We start from the raw sequence: 19,257 nt of genomic DNA, 5'->3' as shown, positions 1-19,257 counted from the left end.
AGGCGGGCAGTGCGACAAGTGTGGTGTAATTTCAACGAGATTCGCAACCAGTTCGAGGTCGGATATTCGTGAAAGAACGCGTGGCCAAAGTGTGCCGCTGTTGAGTACCTGGAACGCGCTAACGATTTTAATAACATTATTAAGAGAGAGGTTGAAACGACGAAAGACAGGGGAACGGTTGCCGGTGTGCGAATGATTTGTGGCGTGCACGCCGGTTTCCAACTTGGCAAATTGGACAATTACAGAGAGGAAGCGTAATGCTCGAGATGTTCGGCTAATTCGAAGCTAACGAAGCCTCGCGAACCAGCCCCGAGGAGAGGGATCGCATCGGTCATCGGGCTGCATGTGGGACGTTTGATCAAAAGCGAATCGTCGTCATGGGAAAGCGCACCGCGTTGCTTTCACGGAAATGTCCCTTAATTACCTTCGAAATTGAGCTCGATTCGAGGCGGTGCGAAGAAGAAAGAAAGTAAGAGCGTGCCAGGCGGCTGGACAATTTTGTCAAAAGTCTCCAATTTATCTTCGATCGATCACGCGATTCACAACTCCCCCCGAAAACTTACCCTCGAGACGTTGTTCTTCGCGATAAGAATCGCGACACGTCGCCAGAAAATCGTGTAACGTCGATTGCGGGCTGGCAAACGAATGGCGCTAAATGGCGTTCACCGAATAATTGGTTCACGGTTGACCTTGACGATCTCGCGTGAACGTTCGATCGAAGATAATGGTGCGAACGATACCCGTTCCGATCCACGCGCTGATACGACGCGATATTAAAAGAAACGAAAGAGGAATATCGGATCGATCCACGTTTCAGAGAATGTACATCGGTTTGAAGAACGAACAGCTGTAGAGAGCGTTTATTTAAACGAGGGTTTAATTCATACTCGATAAAACGGACTACTCTTGCGGTTTCAATCCACTTATGCGAACATGAACGCTTATTATACGAACGCGAACTCCTATTATTTGAATGAAAAATCGTGCTACATATATAGGATCGGTAGACTACCCTTATCACATGTACTTCAATTATAATAAACTGTTTGTCGTCGAACAAGCTCGTACAAACGGAACTGTAGCGTGGTATTGGTTCACGATCGGTCTCCACGATCTTGCGTAAACGTCCGATCGAAAATAACGAGGCGGGCTACATCCAATTTGATCCACTCGATGATAGAAGGCGATAGGAAGAAAAACGAAGAAGAAATATGGAATCGATCTATGTTCCAAAGAACATGCACAGGTTGGGAGAACAAACGACGGGCATTTGTCAAAGCGGAAGCGAAGAATCGAAAAAGTCGAGAGACAGGTGAGAGCATGGATTTCGTTCCACGTCCGCGGCGGAGATTCATTGGACGTCACGTAGGTATAGAGGGTTCGTTGAAAGCAAAGCCCGACAGTGGCATTCTTCCGCGCCGATGACGGACGCACGGAACGAATTCATGCAGATGCAGAGAGAGAGAGAGAGAGACGACGACGACTGGTTTTTCTTGGTTGCTCGAGCGAAGAAAAGGGGTCCACGGCCGCCGCGGAACCGTATTACGGATTCACCGAACGATCTCGGACTCGGTGCCATTATCGGCTCGCTAATAATATGCGCCAGAGACACTAAATCACGTCACAAAAGGCCGAGGTAGCGAGGAGATCGTTGAATGGCCGTTGACCGGCCGGCCGCAGGATTTCAATTTGTCTCGATTGCCGCGACGCGAATATTAACAGCCGCCCAAAGATCGCGTTCTACGTTGTCACAAGACGAATCGATGGACAAATGGTCCGTGTTGGCGATTCAAGAGCAAACACGGTAAAAATGAAAGGACACCGTAGTTTTGCGATATCGCGATTATAAAATGAATGGTGTTTCAGAATTTTAATTACGAAAGAATACAGACTCTTTTCAAACTACGTAGATAGACCAGTTTCGACTGTTTCAAAAGATCGAGGCTCCTTAAGTTTTCCCGATATGATTTATCGAAGAATGGAATATGTGAAAGTTGACAGAGAGACATTTCGTTGCGTAATGCAGCGTAGAAAATCAGCAACGAAGAAAGATCGCAAACACCGAAGCTCTAGGAAAGGGTATAAGTATCACGACACGAGTTACCATTTGCGTTTAATTGCCGAAAAAGTCGCCAAAGTTTCTACGTCTCTTTGAACGCGTCCGGGTAACGTACCCCCTTAATTTGTAACTAGACTTCGTCTTGTATCGTTCATTTACGTTCGCATCGATCACCGCGATCATGACTGAAAAATAGAGTCGGAGTAGATGAGATGTCGCTCAGGCCGTTCGATAAAATCACAAAGAGCGGAAGAGAAAGAACGAAACGCAGTGTGGATGCATCGAGTTGAACGCGCGCGCCGCTCGCTCGGCTCGATCATTTTTCATCGTCGATCGCATTAATTACCATCGAGATAGTTCGATCGCTCGGCACGGTCATTAAAACGATCGATTAAAGGGGGGGAGAGGTCACACTCGGCGACCGTTAATAGCATACGGTGCGCGTACGTTTAGTACGATCGATTAAAGATACCCTAATGATTCTCTCGTAATTCCTCGTTCCCGATATCGCGTCGATCCGCAGTCCAGCTACTCCGGCCAGGCTCCGATCTCATTTATCATTTTGCATTGCAAATGCGCGCCGTGCTCTTAGCGCCGTACAGTGCCGCTGAAATTCGCGGACGACCGTCCAATGGATCGAACGCTGGCGAGAATTTGCATTTCAATCGAACGAGGTTCGGTCTCGAGAAACTTTCAAAGCCAGAGTTCACAGTGCTTCTCTAACCATATTCCCATACCGTAAGATCTACAGTCGGTTCGATATCGGATCGATGTATCTTAACGGTGCGCCTTAATCATCGAGCGCACGCACCCTGTACGCTATCTCGACCGACTTTCTGCGAAGGAGAGGCGCAGGTGCGATTTTACGCAACAGTTCCACATGTCCTTTTCACAATTCGTGCGGGGCCACGTGTAATTCACGGTTAATTCGTACCGAAACGACCGTAAGGCGAACGCATCGCGATTCTTCCTCGAATCTTCGTCGTCGCGATTATCCTAGCATCTCGTACGCGTTACGAATTATGGCAACGCGACGATACAGCATGCCGGTTTTCTTCGCGATACAAATGTCGGCCAGGTTGATTTACAGTGGTTCTCGTTTTTATCGATCATCCATGGTGTACGGTGAGCGAAGTGGAACGTAAAACAAAGTGCTATAGGCAGAGACCACAGAATCTATCATGGTCCAAGCAGGGTAGCGAGCCAAGTAGGTAGGTCCGTGAGGAAGTTATGGCCGCTACATCCGCTTCCGTCCCACGCTCCTATATTTTCCTTTTCAGTCAGCCTTGCTCCTACTCGCTGCCCGATACTTAACGGTTTACGACGCACGATCTTATCAACCCCTCGATAGTTTCTCCGACGCCTCGCTTCTGGCCCTTCCCTTAAACCAGAACGCCGTTGTGTCTCGCCAGTCTTCGAGGGAGGGGAGAGAAAATTCTTGAAACGTCGAAATATTTTCACCCGGTTACCGATTATCCGAAGGATCGTGTGTGTGTTACCAACAACCAAAGAACATTCCTGCGGTAGGGCACTTAAGGAACTCCGGGCTGCTTGTTCTCCTGGGTGCGATAAAAACCGCGTAAAAAGTAAAGCGATTCCCGCCGATACTCCACCGATAACTCTTTATCTTGCGCTTCTACAGCTTGTTCTGCGAGAAGAAGCTACATTACCGTTTCTTTTAACACGGTTCGGTGTATTTTCCTCTTTAGAGAAGAGGAGTGCTTCCGGTAAAAGGCATCGGTGGACGATCGATTTACGATTCTATTTATAGAGGACTAGCTATGTGCGTGAAACACGTGTTTACGTTTATGCGAAAATGAATGCTGCGTTTCGCGTTCTGGTATGCCTCAGCATCTTGGCGAAGCGCGATTAGAACCGCCTACGTTTACACAAATTTGTACTCTTATGAATACGAGTAAAGTATCAGGAACTAAACGGAGGCCTGTTTCATTTACTATATAAACATTGTAACCAATGTTTTCCTCCGACTATTTTATTTGATTCGTGAATATATGATTTTGCAAATTGTTCCCACTTCAAGTCAGGATAAAAAATGGCAAAGTTTCGAGCGGCGTGTCGCGATGATTTCGAGCAAAATTGCATCGCCAGGTGATTAGGAACAGGGTAGGAGGACAGTGGAAGGGGTAGTACATGGTGAACGAGACCACGCGGTGAAAGAAGATGTTCACCGGGGATAAGGGATCTCCTACACATTGTGCGGTACATCGGTGCACGCGACGTTGCACGCAATCGCACGTACGGGCGGAGTGCAAGGGGCGAAGCAACGGTAGCTCGCGATCGACTCTTACCGCGCTCTTATTTAGCGGTCTCCGTTTATTCGAGATAGCCTGAGATCAAAAACGATGAACGCTATGGTGAACAGGATAATTAATATCGCGAACTGCTGCTGCTGCAAAGACGGGAGCAATAGACGACGACTCGAGGGTGGTCTAAGGATCCGAAGAAAGAAGACAGAAGTCGCCTTCCAAACTATAATTAAGTTTTTGTTCCCGTTTACAAGCAACTTGGAAGAACTAAATTTCTTTTCAATTATTCTATATAAAAATCATTTTGTTTACCATTGCCAGTACACCAAGTTTTTACATTTACAAGAAGATTTGTTCGAAAGGTGGACAAACGACCAGTTAGAAAGATTCGGTAGAGAATCGGAAGACTTCGAAAGGAAGACGAATTAACTCGTTCAAATTGCAAACCTCCTCGATACGAACCTATTTATTCAACAATCACCTATTTCCGCCTGTATTGTTTTGTTTGCTCTGGAATTTACACGTAGCACGTGTTAAAAAACTAGAACTAAAGCTTGCAACACGATTTATCCAATTCGCGATCCGTTGTGTCGTACGAGCCCCTCCTTTAGAAAGCTCCTCAATTACTTTCAAAGACGCAACTCTCGTCTGGTTGCATTTGCGAAAAAGCCGAACCACGATGCGTGTTGGACGAAATTGCTCGTGCACGGGTTGTCGCGCTTATCGAGTAAATGGCGTACAAAGCGTGGCACGTGCTCCTCGAAGGACAGGGATGCCGCCCCCGTTTGCACGCTCGATTGAACTCGATTTCTCGAACGATCCGTGTGCCAATACGCGTTAAAAAGGGTTAGTAGTTCATAGGTCTTTCGTTTAGTGCTCGGAGCGTTTCGTTTGTACACGAAGGGGTTTATGTACAAGGAATTATGCACGCAATAGATTGCTTCCCAATTATCTCGGCCTTGCGATCGAATACATAATTAAACGGGTCGGTTGCGTGCGTGCAGCCTGCAGAATCGATTCCGTGGCGTTCGTTCGTTCGTTCCTCGAAACCGCGCAATTTTCGCGAAACGGGAGCAGCATCTTCGACGTTAGACAGTCGTTGACCAGACCGATAACCGTAAAACGTATTGCTCGGCGAGGATTCGAGCCGTGGTCAAAGATAATCTCGGGCATCTTGGCAGGGACACAAAAAGACGTTCTCCTTTCTCCGTGGTCGGCTACCGAAGGTACAGGCTTTTCTTGCGAGCATGATAATAGCGACCGTGCGAGATAGAACGAAACGACCGAGCGTATCCAGGAAAAGCTGCGTAATACACACCCTTTTGGATCCTGCGATCCTACTTTCTTCTCGGTTGATTTATTTTTTTCGAGATAAGGTTTCGAATAGAAAAGCTGCACCGTATTTCTTTAAAACTGGCCAGACGAAATGGATGGCGTCGAGTCGAATGACGATCCCTTCGTTTCGGGGAGAAACAGCCTCTCTATATATACTCTGAAACTGGTAGCTTTGCCTCGGTTAATATCGAAATACGGAAAACGTTTCCCTCGTTTTCCTCGTCTAAAATTATCGACGACTCCCAGTAACGCAACAATGCAGCACAGAGGCACGTGGATGGTTTGTAGGAAAGACGACGGTAGCCGATGACTTCTCCTAAAATTACCCGCCGTACGATCCTCACCCTGTTTCGCTAAACGCTCCTATATAGCCGGAACGAGTCGCGTGCCATGCCAGGCACTTTAGATAGTCCCTTTCACCGTACTTCGTACGATCCAACCCTTTCTAGGTTCGTCCACTCATCTTTCGCCCGCGCTGACTTCCTAATGCCGTCTGGGACGAGGAGCCTTTGGCCCTTCGCAGCTGCCAGCTGCCGTAGCTCGTAATTCTTCTGCTCTCCTCGGGACCATGGTAATTTAAAACGCACTTTTGCACCGAGCGTACAGATCCAAACGTATATACAGCATGCGAAAAAGCTGCTAACTGCGCTCGTAATAATCTTAGAGGAGAAGCGTCGAGTCTCCTCTTTACCAGTTGAATCCGTCCCTTCTGCACGACCTTTTAAATCGTATCACGCGGCTCGATTCGACCAGTTTACGCGAGAAAAAGAGCAGAAACACGAGTTCCCTGAGCTGTCGAGCTCTTTTTGCGCCGCACCCCCTTAACGGCGACGGTTTCATTTAGAGTCTAGACGTCCCCGTGGCCGGGTTCCCGGTATCTCTGATATTTATAATCGTGAAACTCGCCTCGCATTAAAAGGCCCGATTCTCGGATTAGCGGAAGCCAGACCAGTCTTAGATCTCGCGCGAGAGACGACCGACACATGTCGTGTCAAAAGGCAACGCCCCACCCCTTCGCTCCATCTCGCTCGTTTCGTAGACTGGTCACCCTCTGTCTCTCTCTTTCTTCTTCTTCCCGTCGTCCTTCCATCGCTGCTGGCCCACGACACATCCCGTTTCTTGCGCCACTCGATCTCTGCTTCCCATTTTCCGTTCTCCGCTTTCAAACGTTCCGTAAATATCCCGAACGACATCGTGCTCGGGATGTTTCGACTCATCGAGATCGTCCAGTCCCCGAATTCCATCAGTGAGGTGACTAAAGGTAGCATTTCCTACGACCGTAGCACGTTCCTAAATACTACACCCCCGTTCACAGATATCAGAGCATTTACGGAAAGTTACAAAATCAAATGGAACAACGACGTTATCGATAAGACAATGGCGCGGTATCTTCGTAATGGTTGCGAGGAACTGACGATAACACGAGCCAAAGTTACCTCTGTTCTTGTCTATTACATAAAGACTAGGAAAAAGCAAACACGATAAACGACTTAAAAATTTAAATAATCCGTTCAATTCTATCAAAACTGTTCCTTAGTTTGGCTACGAAACGAAATACGCGCTTTTGAAACGTGGCGATCATTTCGAAAACGATGATTTGGAAAATTTCGTAGATTTATCATCCACATTCGAGAAACTTGTATCTAACAAGGCGCGCCCCCTTCGATTATCTTACACTCAGCAAGCGACATCAAAATCAAAAAGTCAACAAAAATGCTCTTGTCGCGTTCTTCCAGCGGACTCTTCGTATGCAAATAACGCAATAAAGTCACATCGTGTCAATACAAACGTAGTTTGGATTTTTCCCAGCATAGCTTCGATACAGATTGCGACAATGATTCTATCGTGTGTACAATGTTCGATCCTCGTGGCAAAAGGTCGGTTGGTCGAAGCAAAGACAGGCTTTCTCTCGCTCTATTTGTCGGCTCGAATTCTTCTTGACTCACGTGCGTCGTCGCGGCTGCACGCGTGGTCGAATAATGCGAACGAGCGTGTCTCGTGGATAGCGCAATTAAGCAAATGACGCGTCCCACGCGTGCCTTTCTTCCTCCCTTTCCTTTCCGTGCGAATCTCTCCGCGAGAGCGAAAGCACCCACCGACCATGCGCGCTCCTTCCTCCTCGTTGCATCCTCGAGCGACGAAATTAATTTCGTTCGAGAGCGAGTTCGTCGCGGAGACAGGCCGGAATAATTTAATAAACGGCACGACGACCTTAAGTCTTAGCTCGTTTGCGGTCTTCCACCTTTCCTCCGCACCGATGAAAGAAGACCCATGACCAGGGGCACGTTGCGCGTTTCGCGGATCCCGATCGATCGAAGGTGAAGGTTCTTAAGAGTAAGAGAAGCAACTGCACCGAAACTTAATTAACAACAACTAGATATATATCTGTTCAAAGAAAGACATAGATATCGCTTTGGCCAGAACGCACAGATCCTAAAATTGTCACCAAATCGACAAGCACTGGTCAAACGTTTGTAATATACGGAAATTTACATCTTTCAGACGGATAATAAATTACCAAAGCTAACAGATCGTGTACCGAGCGCATTGTCTTCTCCCATCGTCCATCAAATTTCATCACGATCAACTACCATCGACAATTTCACGGTCCCATTGAAAAAAATGTCCTAAGAAACGAACGGTTCCCGAACAATGAGCGTTGTTTCGTCGTGTGCGATCGCAATGAGGGCAAACGCGTGTATACTCGGAAAGAGACGATATTCGACAAGCGATATAACCGTCATTTTTCGGCAGCTGCGATCACTCGCTGCCGGCTATTATGTGTAATTTTCGGGATAAGGTGGCAATGTCCGGTCACCTTTAGGGAATTCCGCGCGGAAAAAAGCGCCGATCGGACCACGACAAGCGCCGTATGTACTTACACCGGCCAATGTCGTATTACTCACACAGCGACGGTTCCTTTAAGTACACCAAACGTCTTTCTCGGTCTGTTTTTCACGAACAAAAGCCACGTAACACGTATGCAACACCTGCAATCACGGAAGTAGTGGCGCGTCGAGCTCTCGCGTCTTCTACGTTTCCTTCGTCGGAAGATTTTAAGCGGATAACGACGATGATCTAGAGGAGAATCGCGCAAACTTTTGACAGCGCCATGGAAACATCAAGGGGGACGCTGCGCAATGTCACGCACCATTTCACCATGAGCGATACCTTTCGCGTTATCGGCACGATAGGACGACCGCGTAATAACTTGGGCAGTTTCGAAAGTTACGAGGATATTAAGGAGAAGATGCAGAATTCCTGGACAGTTTGGCCGCGACGATTCTAAACCGAATTCTTTCGGAACCCGAGGCGTGGATAATTGCGCGCGAGAGACGCTAATGAGGCGAGACGAACGCGACGGACCGCGCCGCTGTAGAACCCATATAAATTACCTAGCATGAACGACTGCATCGTGGAATCCCTTCGAACGAGCATTTGCATAAGAGACTCGAACTCGCGTCGGTGAGAAAAAAGAAGAAAAAAAAGAAAAATCCCGGGCATTGTGCCGCCTCTCCTCGCGGAGGAAATTAAAACGAACGATTGTGTAGCGCGTCTCTGGTTTTATGAAAATCTCCGAGGCGAAAAATCACTGGGGTTTTCAATGATCCTCGCCTAGCCTCCTTTTACGCTCGTTTTCCAACAGGTTGTCTCGTCCACGTGACGAAAGTACGAAGAAGAAGAATCGACCACTAAGAGGTATACCGACTATGAGCGACGACTGGCGAAGAGGTATACCGACCATTCACTGATACCTGCAAGAAAAATTACGAGGTTTGATACGGCTACCACGGAGAAGGGGAACGGAACTATCCGTAATAATGGCGCGCACCAACGACACGGGGAAAATCGGTCGACAAAGGACGATCGGAGATAATCTCCTTTTGTGACCGCGACTTGAATCGCAACAGACACCTTTGTGTCGGCTTCGAACGCGAGACCGTGAATGCGCCGTGGAAAAAGAACCAAGAGAATTCCGACATTTGTCTCCTCTTTCCACGCGGACCAACGAGTGGAGGAGGACGCGAGGGCAGGGGGGACGATATTTTACATACATACGAACATGCTCGAGTATACAGTCCCTCGAAACGTTCGAAGAAACGTGTGTGTATTCTCGTATACGACTCGTACGTATGGATGTAAACCGTGAATGAATACAGGCGACACTTGCACCCACATGATTCATTGAAATTCAAATGATATCTCCGCGGCTCGACGACGACCGCGACAACGACGACGAAGAAGAATAAGAAAAGGAGGAAGATGATGATCCTCCTGGACCAGCTTGGGTCCGAAGAAATAGAACGATGTATGCGAGTACGATGTGGATACGATACGTTGTGGTGTGGTTAGTCGCCGATGAGATCGACCGCGACACCCCATGGAAACGCACGTGCTTTACATATATGCTTATAGCCCAGCAAAGATATTCACTATAATAGCGAGGGCACAGGCTCGTGTAATATAATGCAGCTTTGGTATGCTAACCGGGGTCAAAATATAACTCTTCTGACGGCGTCGAGATTCGTGTCGGTCGTTTGTCGTTCGTGATGGAGACATCTCTGAATTCCTATGTGTAGGTACGCTTCCTACGCGGGCGTCCCTTTCCCTCTGATCGTGACTCTTCCGAGCAACGGCTACCAGGCGCCTTCGATGATTTATCGTTGATTTTAATTTCTATTTAACCGCCGACATTAATACAGGAAAGGAATTATTTCCTTGAGCTAGGAAAATATTTCTAGATCTTCTTAACCTTTTCGTCGTGAAGATTAAAATATTTATATTCGTTTGAAACATCGTATCGGATCTTCCGTTACTTTACAAATATGTACAAGTATCAGACGTGCCAATATGTTAATTACCTGTCAATGTTACTCATTGTTGCCGACATTCTCCTAGCTTCGGATACGATTTATGAAACATGAAGTTGCGCTATTATTGCTATCTTTGCCATGAATTTCCAAGAAAGGCGTTACATATTCTGATTTTCCACTTTTCTGGAATTTTCTCCCCTTATATCTGATCGAAGAAGGAAATGGAAAATTGCATCTCCCTCGAAAGGGAGAGCGTAGCAGCAGTTCGTCACATCCTGTAAAAGAAAATCTGATCTTCGAGTGGTGCACCATGGCGTAACGAACCAATTTGCCCGTCGCCTAAACTGTAACACCGCGATTCTATCGATGCGCACTACTTACAAGATTTCTATCTCCGTGGAATTACGAGGAATGACGGTCACCACACACGTAAACTTCAACATCGTTTTGGCCAGCGCGCGAGAGATTCGATGCCAAGATAATACCGACTGACGTCTTTTTCTGAAGATACTCGATATCGAGAGATCATCGCTAATCGTGTGTCTCGTATTTCTTCGAGAACGTCGTATTATGGAAAACTAAATGTTAAGATCGGCTCGACGTTTCAACATTCCATAATTTTTATCGTCTTTCTACTTGAATGTGTCTAACGATGAAAATTAGCTCAGCCTATATTTCCAAACAAAAATGTACTGATAGTCTCGCTGTCTTTTACGGGATCGCAAATAGACTGCGAATAATTGAGCCACTCAGAGGCCGCATTAATCAGTTGCAAGATTGGAAAGTAAAGAGTAGTGATAACGTTGTAAGCGTTATTCCTTCGAATCTATCTTGCAATTTGCTGTTGCTTGTGCCATTTTTTACGATAAACGAAATTATGGAAGCAAATCGTTTGTGTTCTGAGAGTCGAACATTCATCGTGTACTCGAGTAATAAAATTAGAAAATTTTTGGCCGTTCTACGTTGTCCGCACTTCGTACGTTTCTTGCGTCTTTGAATCTTCCATAAATTTTTAATTTCCATTCTATCGTGAAGATAAGGAACGAGGATCTTCGTCGTTATAGAAATGCCATATTTACAAATCGCGAGTGTCATATATTCAGATCAAATTCTAACTATTCGTCTACCAGCTACGCTCGTGCAGATTATATGCGGTCGATCCGGTCGCAAAACCAACGTAAAAAGAAGCGCCAAAAGGTCCCAGTTGCCCCAGCGGTTGCTTCCAACCATTTTTCCCGAGACCCGTCTTATTGGCGCCCAAGAAAAGTGCGATAAAGACGAAGAAAGCCAGGTTATTCCAGGTTTACCCGAACGGAGAATACTCTTCGAAGATTCCGCTAACGGCTGAAAGAAGGACGCAAAGAAGCAAGAAGACTACCAAACGAGAGAGATCGCCATGCAATTGGTTGGTTCTAACGAGCGCGCGAGGAAAGCGTAGGTAGCTTAATGGCCATATTTACAGCCTCATCCAATTATTAGGTAAACACGAAGAATCCGCGGGTCAATATCGTTTCTTCTTTTTCCCTTTCCTACTTCTTTTCTCCTCCTTTTTAAGTAAAAAGAACTGACGCTGTTGAAACGTTTACCAGGTAAGCGATGCAGGTGTTGTGCGCAATGTAAGTGGATTAGCCCAGCACACGGTTCTCCGGTAACACCGTCGTCCGTAATTTCGCGGCTCGTTCGAGGCTTTGCTACCCTGTTACGATTCTCTTCTCCATTCGAGTCCCGTTTAGGAACGAGCCTGGAGCTGCATCCTCGCTAAAGCAACAGCGAGAAGCTGCGTAAACGCGTGACCGCTCGCCGTTGATTTTGTCGTCAACGAGCGTCCTACGAAGATTTTTCGAATCGTCCGAGATCCGCCTCGATTGCAATGAAACGAGATACACGCGAGACATGTTGCGAGCGTAATAAAACGTCTTTTTAGTTGATCACGCGCCTTTTCTTCTACGCCAAATATGTAGATTCTTGTAGATATGTAGAGGAACATTCTTCGGCAAAATTACTAAAGCTCCGTCCTTGTTGAAACATTAACTATTATTGTATGTTCGAAAAAGAGTTAAATATAAACTTGTCGAAACGTTAGAGCTCGTCTGCACCGAAGCAACAACGAGCAACTTTTGTCTTGTCCCCTCTTGTTGCCAATTTCCAATTTACAACCAACAGATCTCACAAAGGACACAACCTAACAATCACGAAGATGATACTCCGCTGGGGGTACCCACGTGATAATCAAACAGCCAAAAAATTCTACCAAATGTTCAAATCGGACAAATTGTGAATGTAAACAACTAAATAAATAAAAAGAAAAAAATTTCCAATTTAAAACAGACGGCAATTTATAGAAACGTTTAGTCCACGTCGAAGCAACCAGCGGTCACTTTTTCAAGAAAAAGGGAACATCAACGGAAGGTTCCTCGTTGTTGCCTGGATGAGGTCGTGGCTCGAGCTTTTTACTCGTTCCTTTTGAAGAAACTGGCTTCCCGAATGCAGGAGAATTAACAAACCGTTGCACCGCCGCCTCGAGAAACGAAGGGTGCCACAATGGAACCGTAAGCTGTAAGCTTGGACAATTGCCTTCTTCTGTGAACGAGGCTTCGTTCAATAATCATCTCGTTGCACCCTGCCTGTAATTGCGCTTCTGCATGCATGGACCTACTAATTGATCGATAACCGGCAATACAAAGATAATGACCAGTGGGAATGGCAGGTCGGTTGAAGAAAGAAAACCGAGAATCCGTAGAAAGGGACATTAATTGACGAGCTGGACGTACTGCCGACTAATTAATATATCGTGACTCGTTCAGGGGGGGTTTCGAGAGATGAAACGGGGCTGCAACGACTAGCCTCTTCGAGGTAACTTCGTTGCGGAAGATTCATGGAGGAACAAATTATGTTTACCGGTTAGACTCCGCCGACCCGTTCGCCATTCACTTCGGTAGAACGTATTCATTATCGATAAACTTTATGAAATAACGTTTCGTATGACCTGACGGTTATTTCTCTACGTTTGATAATTACAAAACGTTCGATACGTAGGAGCACACGTGTCGTGCAAGCGTCGTATAATATTCGTAAGCGACTTTTGTGCTCGTCCAACTTTCCATATCGCAAGGCCATCGAAACTCGCGAGGCCAAGCTTTGTTTCGCAAACGCGCCAAGAAAAACTGAACTATTATTTGCGTTATTCCGTGTTCGCGAGCTACGATTTCCCGCGGTAATGGCCTGATAATTAACGATAATCGGTTCTCTATCCGATTTCCTTTTTACATCGTCTGCAATTTTTCGAGCTTCGAATAACTAATCGATATCGCATCGATGTAATTACACCGCGAATGTTTACGCATTTGGGAGAAATCTAAGATTCAAAAAATCTACAAAGCGCGATATTTAAAGTAGAGCATTTACCACGACGATTCGGTAGCCGAAAGAACTTTCCGTTTAGATTCCATATTTTGAATTATGTCCGTAAGAATATAAAATTTCACAAAGATCCGCAGTCTAGTTGTAATCATTTGAATAAATAAGTGTTTTTATGTTACATTCCTGCGATATAAGGCCTATTATCCACTTAGCTTGGAATTTAATTGACTGAACGAGCCGTGCACTTAACTTTGCATATGTTTATTCTGCAGCAAAAACATCGTCAGAGCCTTCTTGCACAATAATTTACCGATTAATATCGGCGAATCGACGAGTTACAGGTTGTAGTTTATAGATCCCTTTACAATCTTACACAATTCTACATCGAACGAAATAACGAAATAATTTGTAATTTACAAACTTTCGTCGTAGGATCTCATTTGATCGAACGTTACTGTTATACGATAAAATCGACCAGTACCATTGATCTACGACTCGTAACTCGTCAAATTCTACGAAATATGAGCCCGAACAAGGTGCGAAAGAACCTTCGTAATAATACAATTGCCTCGTAATTCTCTTTAAGTATACATAACGTATAAACGACACGTACAATGAGAATACCAGCGATCTCAACGACGCCAACAGCTCCTCCCCGTTTTCTGCCAAAAAGTTTCGCGACAAGGTGTGATTCGCACCCGCGATCTCCAGTCATCAGCTGGGACAGCAGCGACGACAAACGACCACGCACGAATCGTGGGCCGCGTTTAAACGTGCCGGCGCATTTGCATAATGATAACGCATTTGCATAATCACAATGATAACGCGAGAAGGATCCACCGGCTGATACACGTATCCCGCGTGGTTATACGTGTATAAGATATACACATGCACGGACGCGCGTATGCATAGATTACAAGAACTCGAAGCTGTTCGAACCGACACACCTAACCGAAGCATCGTGTAAGTACGAGCGAGAACACGCTCGTGGGTGTGCATTACGCTGGCTCTGGACGCATGCACTAACACGGTCGCGAAACCGTGTAAAGAGCCGCGGTACACACGTCGGTATATGGCAGCGAAATACCCGGCAATTTGCAGCTTTACGAGTTATTTCACAATGGCTGCAAAGTATAGTGCTACAGTATTATACTGGCCGTGATAGCTGGAGTGCACGGTCAGTGAACGGTGGTGCGAGCAGGGATGATGCGCGGCAAGATACGTGTAGGTGCAGTTAAAGTTGCAACTCGGAGACGAGGAGGATCGTGTTCCTAGCCATCGCTGTCTGTGTACCATGGGTGCACGTACCAGCCGGCCTGGTTTATTGAAACGGACTTTCGTCTTCGACAGAAAAGCCTCCTATTCAGTTTCGAGAAAACAACTGAGAACTATAAACTCGTCGAAGCTTGGATACTTTTATCCTGGCGCCTCGTTAGCGCCTCGTCGGAGGTTGAAAGGTTGCCCAGAACGCTAGAGTTACGTCGACGATGATTCTTTCTAGTAAGCTGAACGTCAATGGAACGATTATCAACGGTGATTGAGAATATCGGTAGGAAGTTCGAGGAGCGATTAATTACAACGAAATCACGGTTTAGTCTAACGTTCGCAAATTGCTAGCTTGGAAGATTGGGTCGAATCTTGAGAAGTCGCGAATAACGCGATAAACACGAAGGGAATGATCGTCGATGGTAATTGACGATTTTCGTAGAACGTTTGCGAAGGGAGAGGGGAGAGGTGTGGAAACACGTCGCAACGCATACACTTTTTCGTCTAATGTTCATAGTTGCTCGACTTATCGATTGCGCGATTGATACAAGCGTTAGATGGACGATTTCGTAATAAAGTTATCGCCGAGAGAAACAAACCGATCACAAGAAGCATATTTACCGAGTGTTATAAATCCTCATGCTGCGTTAACGATTGCGATACTCCGTTTTATTGGTTGCACGATCGTTACACGAATTGTTGCGCAATCATGAACATATTGTGAAAAGAACTACAAAAATCTCCTGATCGTAAATCTAGCGTTGACTATTAATACAGGATCGTATAATTCACGAGTCGAACTTTAATATTCGGCATTATCGTCAGAGGCTCGCGTAATCGAAAGATCGTAGCGCGATTACGTGGCAAGATCGAAATAAAACGAACGAACTGCGATGAAACGATCGCTAGAATGGCAGCAAAAAAGACGCGAGTCGCGTACATCGCGTGAAATCATTTGTATCGCTCCGTATTTCAATCGCGACGAATGAAAGCGGCAGACGGAAAACGACAGCCATAACTTTGCCCCAGTCGACGCTTTCAATTGCATTCCAATCGATGGAAAAGCGACAAGAGGGGCGACAACGTTCGCAGCATGCTAGGTTAAATTTGGTGCAGGAGATCGAGAGTTGCGAGAACGTGGAGCGTCGTGTCAGCATCGAAAAAGGGGCAAGATTCTCTCACCTAAGGGAGAGAAGGCAAGGAACCACCATCTTCGCTAAGAAGAAAGATTAAAGACCCGGCAAGTACGCCCCCACCGGAATGATGGATGCGATCCGTGAGACGCGGGCGCCGCTCTTCGAGTAGGTGGAGACTTCCATTTTCATTCCTACGCTTGTTCCTCGTCTCTCTACCGTTCGTCTTTCGCGTTCTCTCGTCGTCCCTACGCTTTAATCAACGATACGCCTCGCGCAGGCTCGGCCCGTCTCCTTGACATCGAACCTCGGGCTCGATCTCTCTATGAGAACAGCCCCTGACACGACGTTTTCAGACTTCAAAGATCAAAAGAGAAAGAGAGAAAGACAAAGCGCATCGGCAAATACAGAAAATTCTCGGTCATACTTCTTTCCTATGCTCTTCGAGGACGAAACGATCGACAAGGGACGAACGGTGAGGTAACTACCGCCGAAGAGGAAGAAAAAGAGAAAACATGGTGGCAAGGGTGCAAGAAAGCTGAACGGAGGGAGACGTATTCGCGCACCACACGCGTTTTCGTTCTTCCCCCGAAGGTTCATGAAGCAAGTAGGTTTGTCACAGGCTGTGGAAGAAGATCGGCGTATGGCGCGCGCGAACAATCTAAATGGTAATCCAACACCACACCCTCTTTGCAAAAACTGAAAACCACCGCTGCTAACACCGAACCAGGCTGACTGGCCGACAGACCGCAAGCAAAAATATCCACGCGAGTAAAGGCTACGAGACAAAAAGCATTAACAAGGCTCCGATGCGCGTCCGAGCTTATTCTATAACTCCAAACCCTTCCAACCTTCCACTTCTCTGCTTTTATCTCACGTGACGCTGTTTTCAAATTCTATTCCACTCTACCCTTCTTTTTTCTTTTTTACCTTTCTTTTCCAATCCTCGTCCATTTCTCTCATTCTCTTCTTCCCATTCAGCCTCGATCGTGTGGTGGATCGTTTTGTCCTTCTCGCGCATTCAGGAGGAAGATACTGTCAACTGAGACGATAGGATTCGAGGACGGTCGGCCAGTAATTATCTGCCGCGCGTGTAAAAATAATAATTAGCTCCCATCGTTGCATTAATTGAACCCGTCACCTATGGACCACTTCTTTCCAGCTCTTTTGCTTGCACGAACGCTTGCCGCTCGTGATTACATGTCCCTTGTGCCGCTAACAACTGTCCCACAAAGCTACCGCTTTATAATATGCTTAGGATTCTTTCTCGTCCGCGATTCTCATACGTGCGCGTGCGTCTGACACGATTGACAAAGAGAACCGAATTTGGCGCCTTGGTATTACCATTTGCGGACTACCGCCGTATATATACGTTCTCTGTAAATCATCAATTTGGCCGGGGAACTTACATACGCGTTCGGCGTAAGCAACTGATAGAACCAAAAGCACTCATATGTGTGTCATTTTAATTATCTTACGGAGAATCTTTGTATGTACATACGTCTAGAATTTGACACGTTGCAGTGCTATGAACGAAAATACGGTTGACTTCGAGCCGTTCTATCCACAAAGGGTCAACTCTTGTACCGACTACTTGTATCCAACCTACTTTGAAAACCGAACCTTTTCGAGACCATGAAAATATTTTCGTTTCGTCAATTGTTAATAATAGGAGCTTTTGCTTTTATAGGGAAGATCTAACGTAATAAAAGAACTAATTCTTACTAATTAACTAATACTAGAACTATAATACTAAGAACTAATTCTAACTAATTAAGACTAATTCTGACTAGAACAAATACATTTGTCGTTTCATAAGTAACAACTAGCTAAAAGTAGTATAAGATCAAAATAAAAAATTATTCCGTTTCGATGTTCAGCTGCGGATCTTGGACAAACAGAGGTCCTTCGCACGTTGTAAAAGAGATAACGTTCACGGCAGAGGAAGAGCATTAACGAGCGCGATAACCTGGGTGCTGTGCTAAAAATCCCGCGATAACGAACCCCAGATCCCTAGATCCCGTTAGCCCAGATATCGGTCGTGTTTAAACTTTCAGAGCAATTAAACAAGCCACAGGGCCCGTACGTCGATTGTTTTCAATTACACGTTCTTTTTTAACAATCGCTCCAGGTGTAGAAGCGAGATCGACGCGGATATCGACAAATTCGTTGATGAACGTGATAACAAGGACGAGAACAATCTATACGTATATAAAGCTATCCATAGTACTTGCCTGACGCACCTGTTTGAACTGCTCTTCGAAGCTCCAGCTGGTCTGTTGCTGGTGATTCGTGCCCGTCGAGTTACTCTGCGAATGATTGCTGGTCTCACGAGGCTCTCCACCGTTTCTACCGCTACCCTGTGATGATTCGCTGGAATGCGAACTGGCCGATGATGTCAACTGATTTCCAATGCTGCTCATGATAGTACTACTCGCTTGTGGATGACTGCTTTGCAAGTGGTGCTGCGGCGTTAGGAACGCTGCAGGTGGTGGGAATGAAAATGGTAGACTGAATCCGGCTCCACTCATAGCAACTTGTAACGCTTCTAATCCGCTTTTATGAGCTAATGCATCCACATCGATTGCCTGTGAAAAATTGTTCAACTGCAATTGCAGTATGTGCGATACTTTAATAATTAATCATACCGATCCACTTTTGCCTAATTTTACCGAATAAAATAATAAACGCGGAAAGCTACGAATGTCGCTCTAATTCCATATAGCAGGAGTTGCGTACAACGGATGAATTTCGCATTGGAAAATAGTCGGAACGATCCCGAGTTGAAAGTAAAGATCGTAAAAACCGTCTCGTTGTTTTATTATATTCGAAAAGAAACGCGCGTTACTATAGCGCCACGACGGCGCCAAGCTCGTAACGGATAATAGTCACAGAGTTGCAGCAATCTGTCAAGATTCTTCAAAGCCCGTGTGTCGTTCGTATCTGTCCTTTCGAATCAACGAACGTTCTTTCTCGATCAAGTTCTACCGCGAATTACGTAAACGATTACTCGACGTTTCAAC

At 45.9% G+C, this 19,257-nt stretch overlaps 1 protein-coding gene across 3 annotated transcripts in view; it reads right to left on the bottom strand.

The window, feature by feature from the left end:
- Positions 1-19,257, bottom strand: part of LOC126869058 (protein dead ringer) — a 139,149-nt gene that overhangs the window by 75,184 nt on the left and 44,708 nt on the right. The window contains exon 6 of one of the 3 annotated variants that reach the window (XM_050625190.1): positions 18,469-18,840. In XM_050625190.1, the coding sequence (XP_050481147.1) occupies positions 18,469-18,840 (372 nt within the window). The remainder of the gene's footprint in view (positions 1-18,468; positions 18,841-19,257) is intronic. The other 2 variants (XM_050625191.1, XM_050625192.1) reach the window with 2 other exon arrangements.

This window comes from Bombus huntii, chromosome 8, assembly GCF_024542735.1.
Source record: "Bombus huntii isolate Logan2020A chromosome 8, iyBomHunt1.1, whole genome shotgun sequence".
NCBI lineage: Eukaryota > Metazoa > Arthropoda > Insecta > Hymenoptera > Apidae > Bombus > Bombus huntii.
This window is presented reverse-complemented; position numbering and strand designations above follow the sequence as displayed.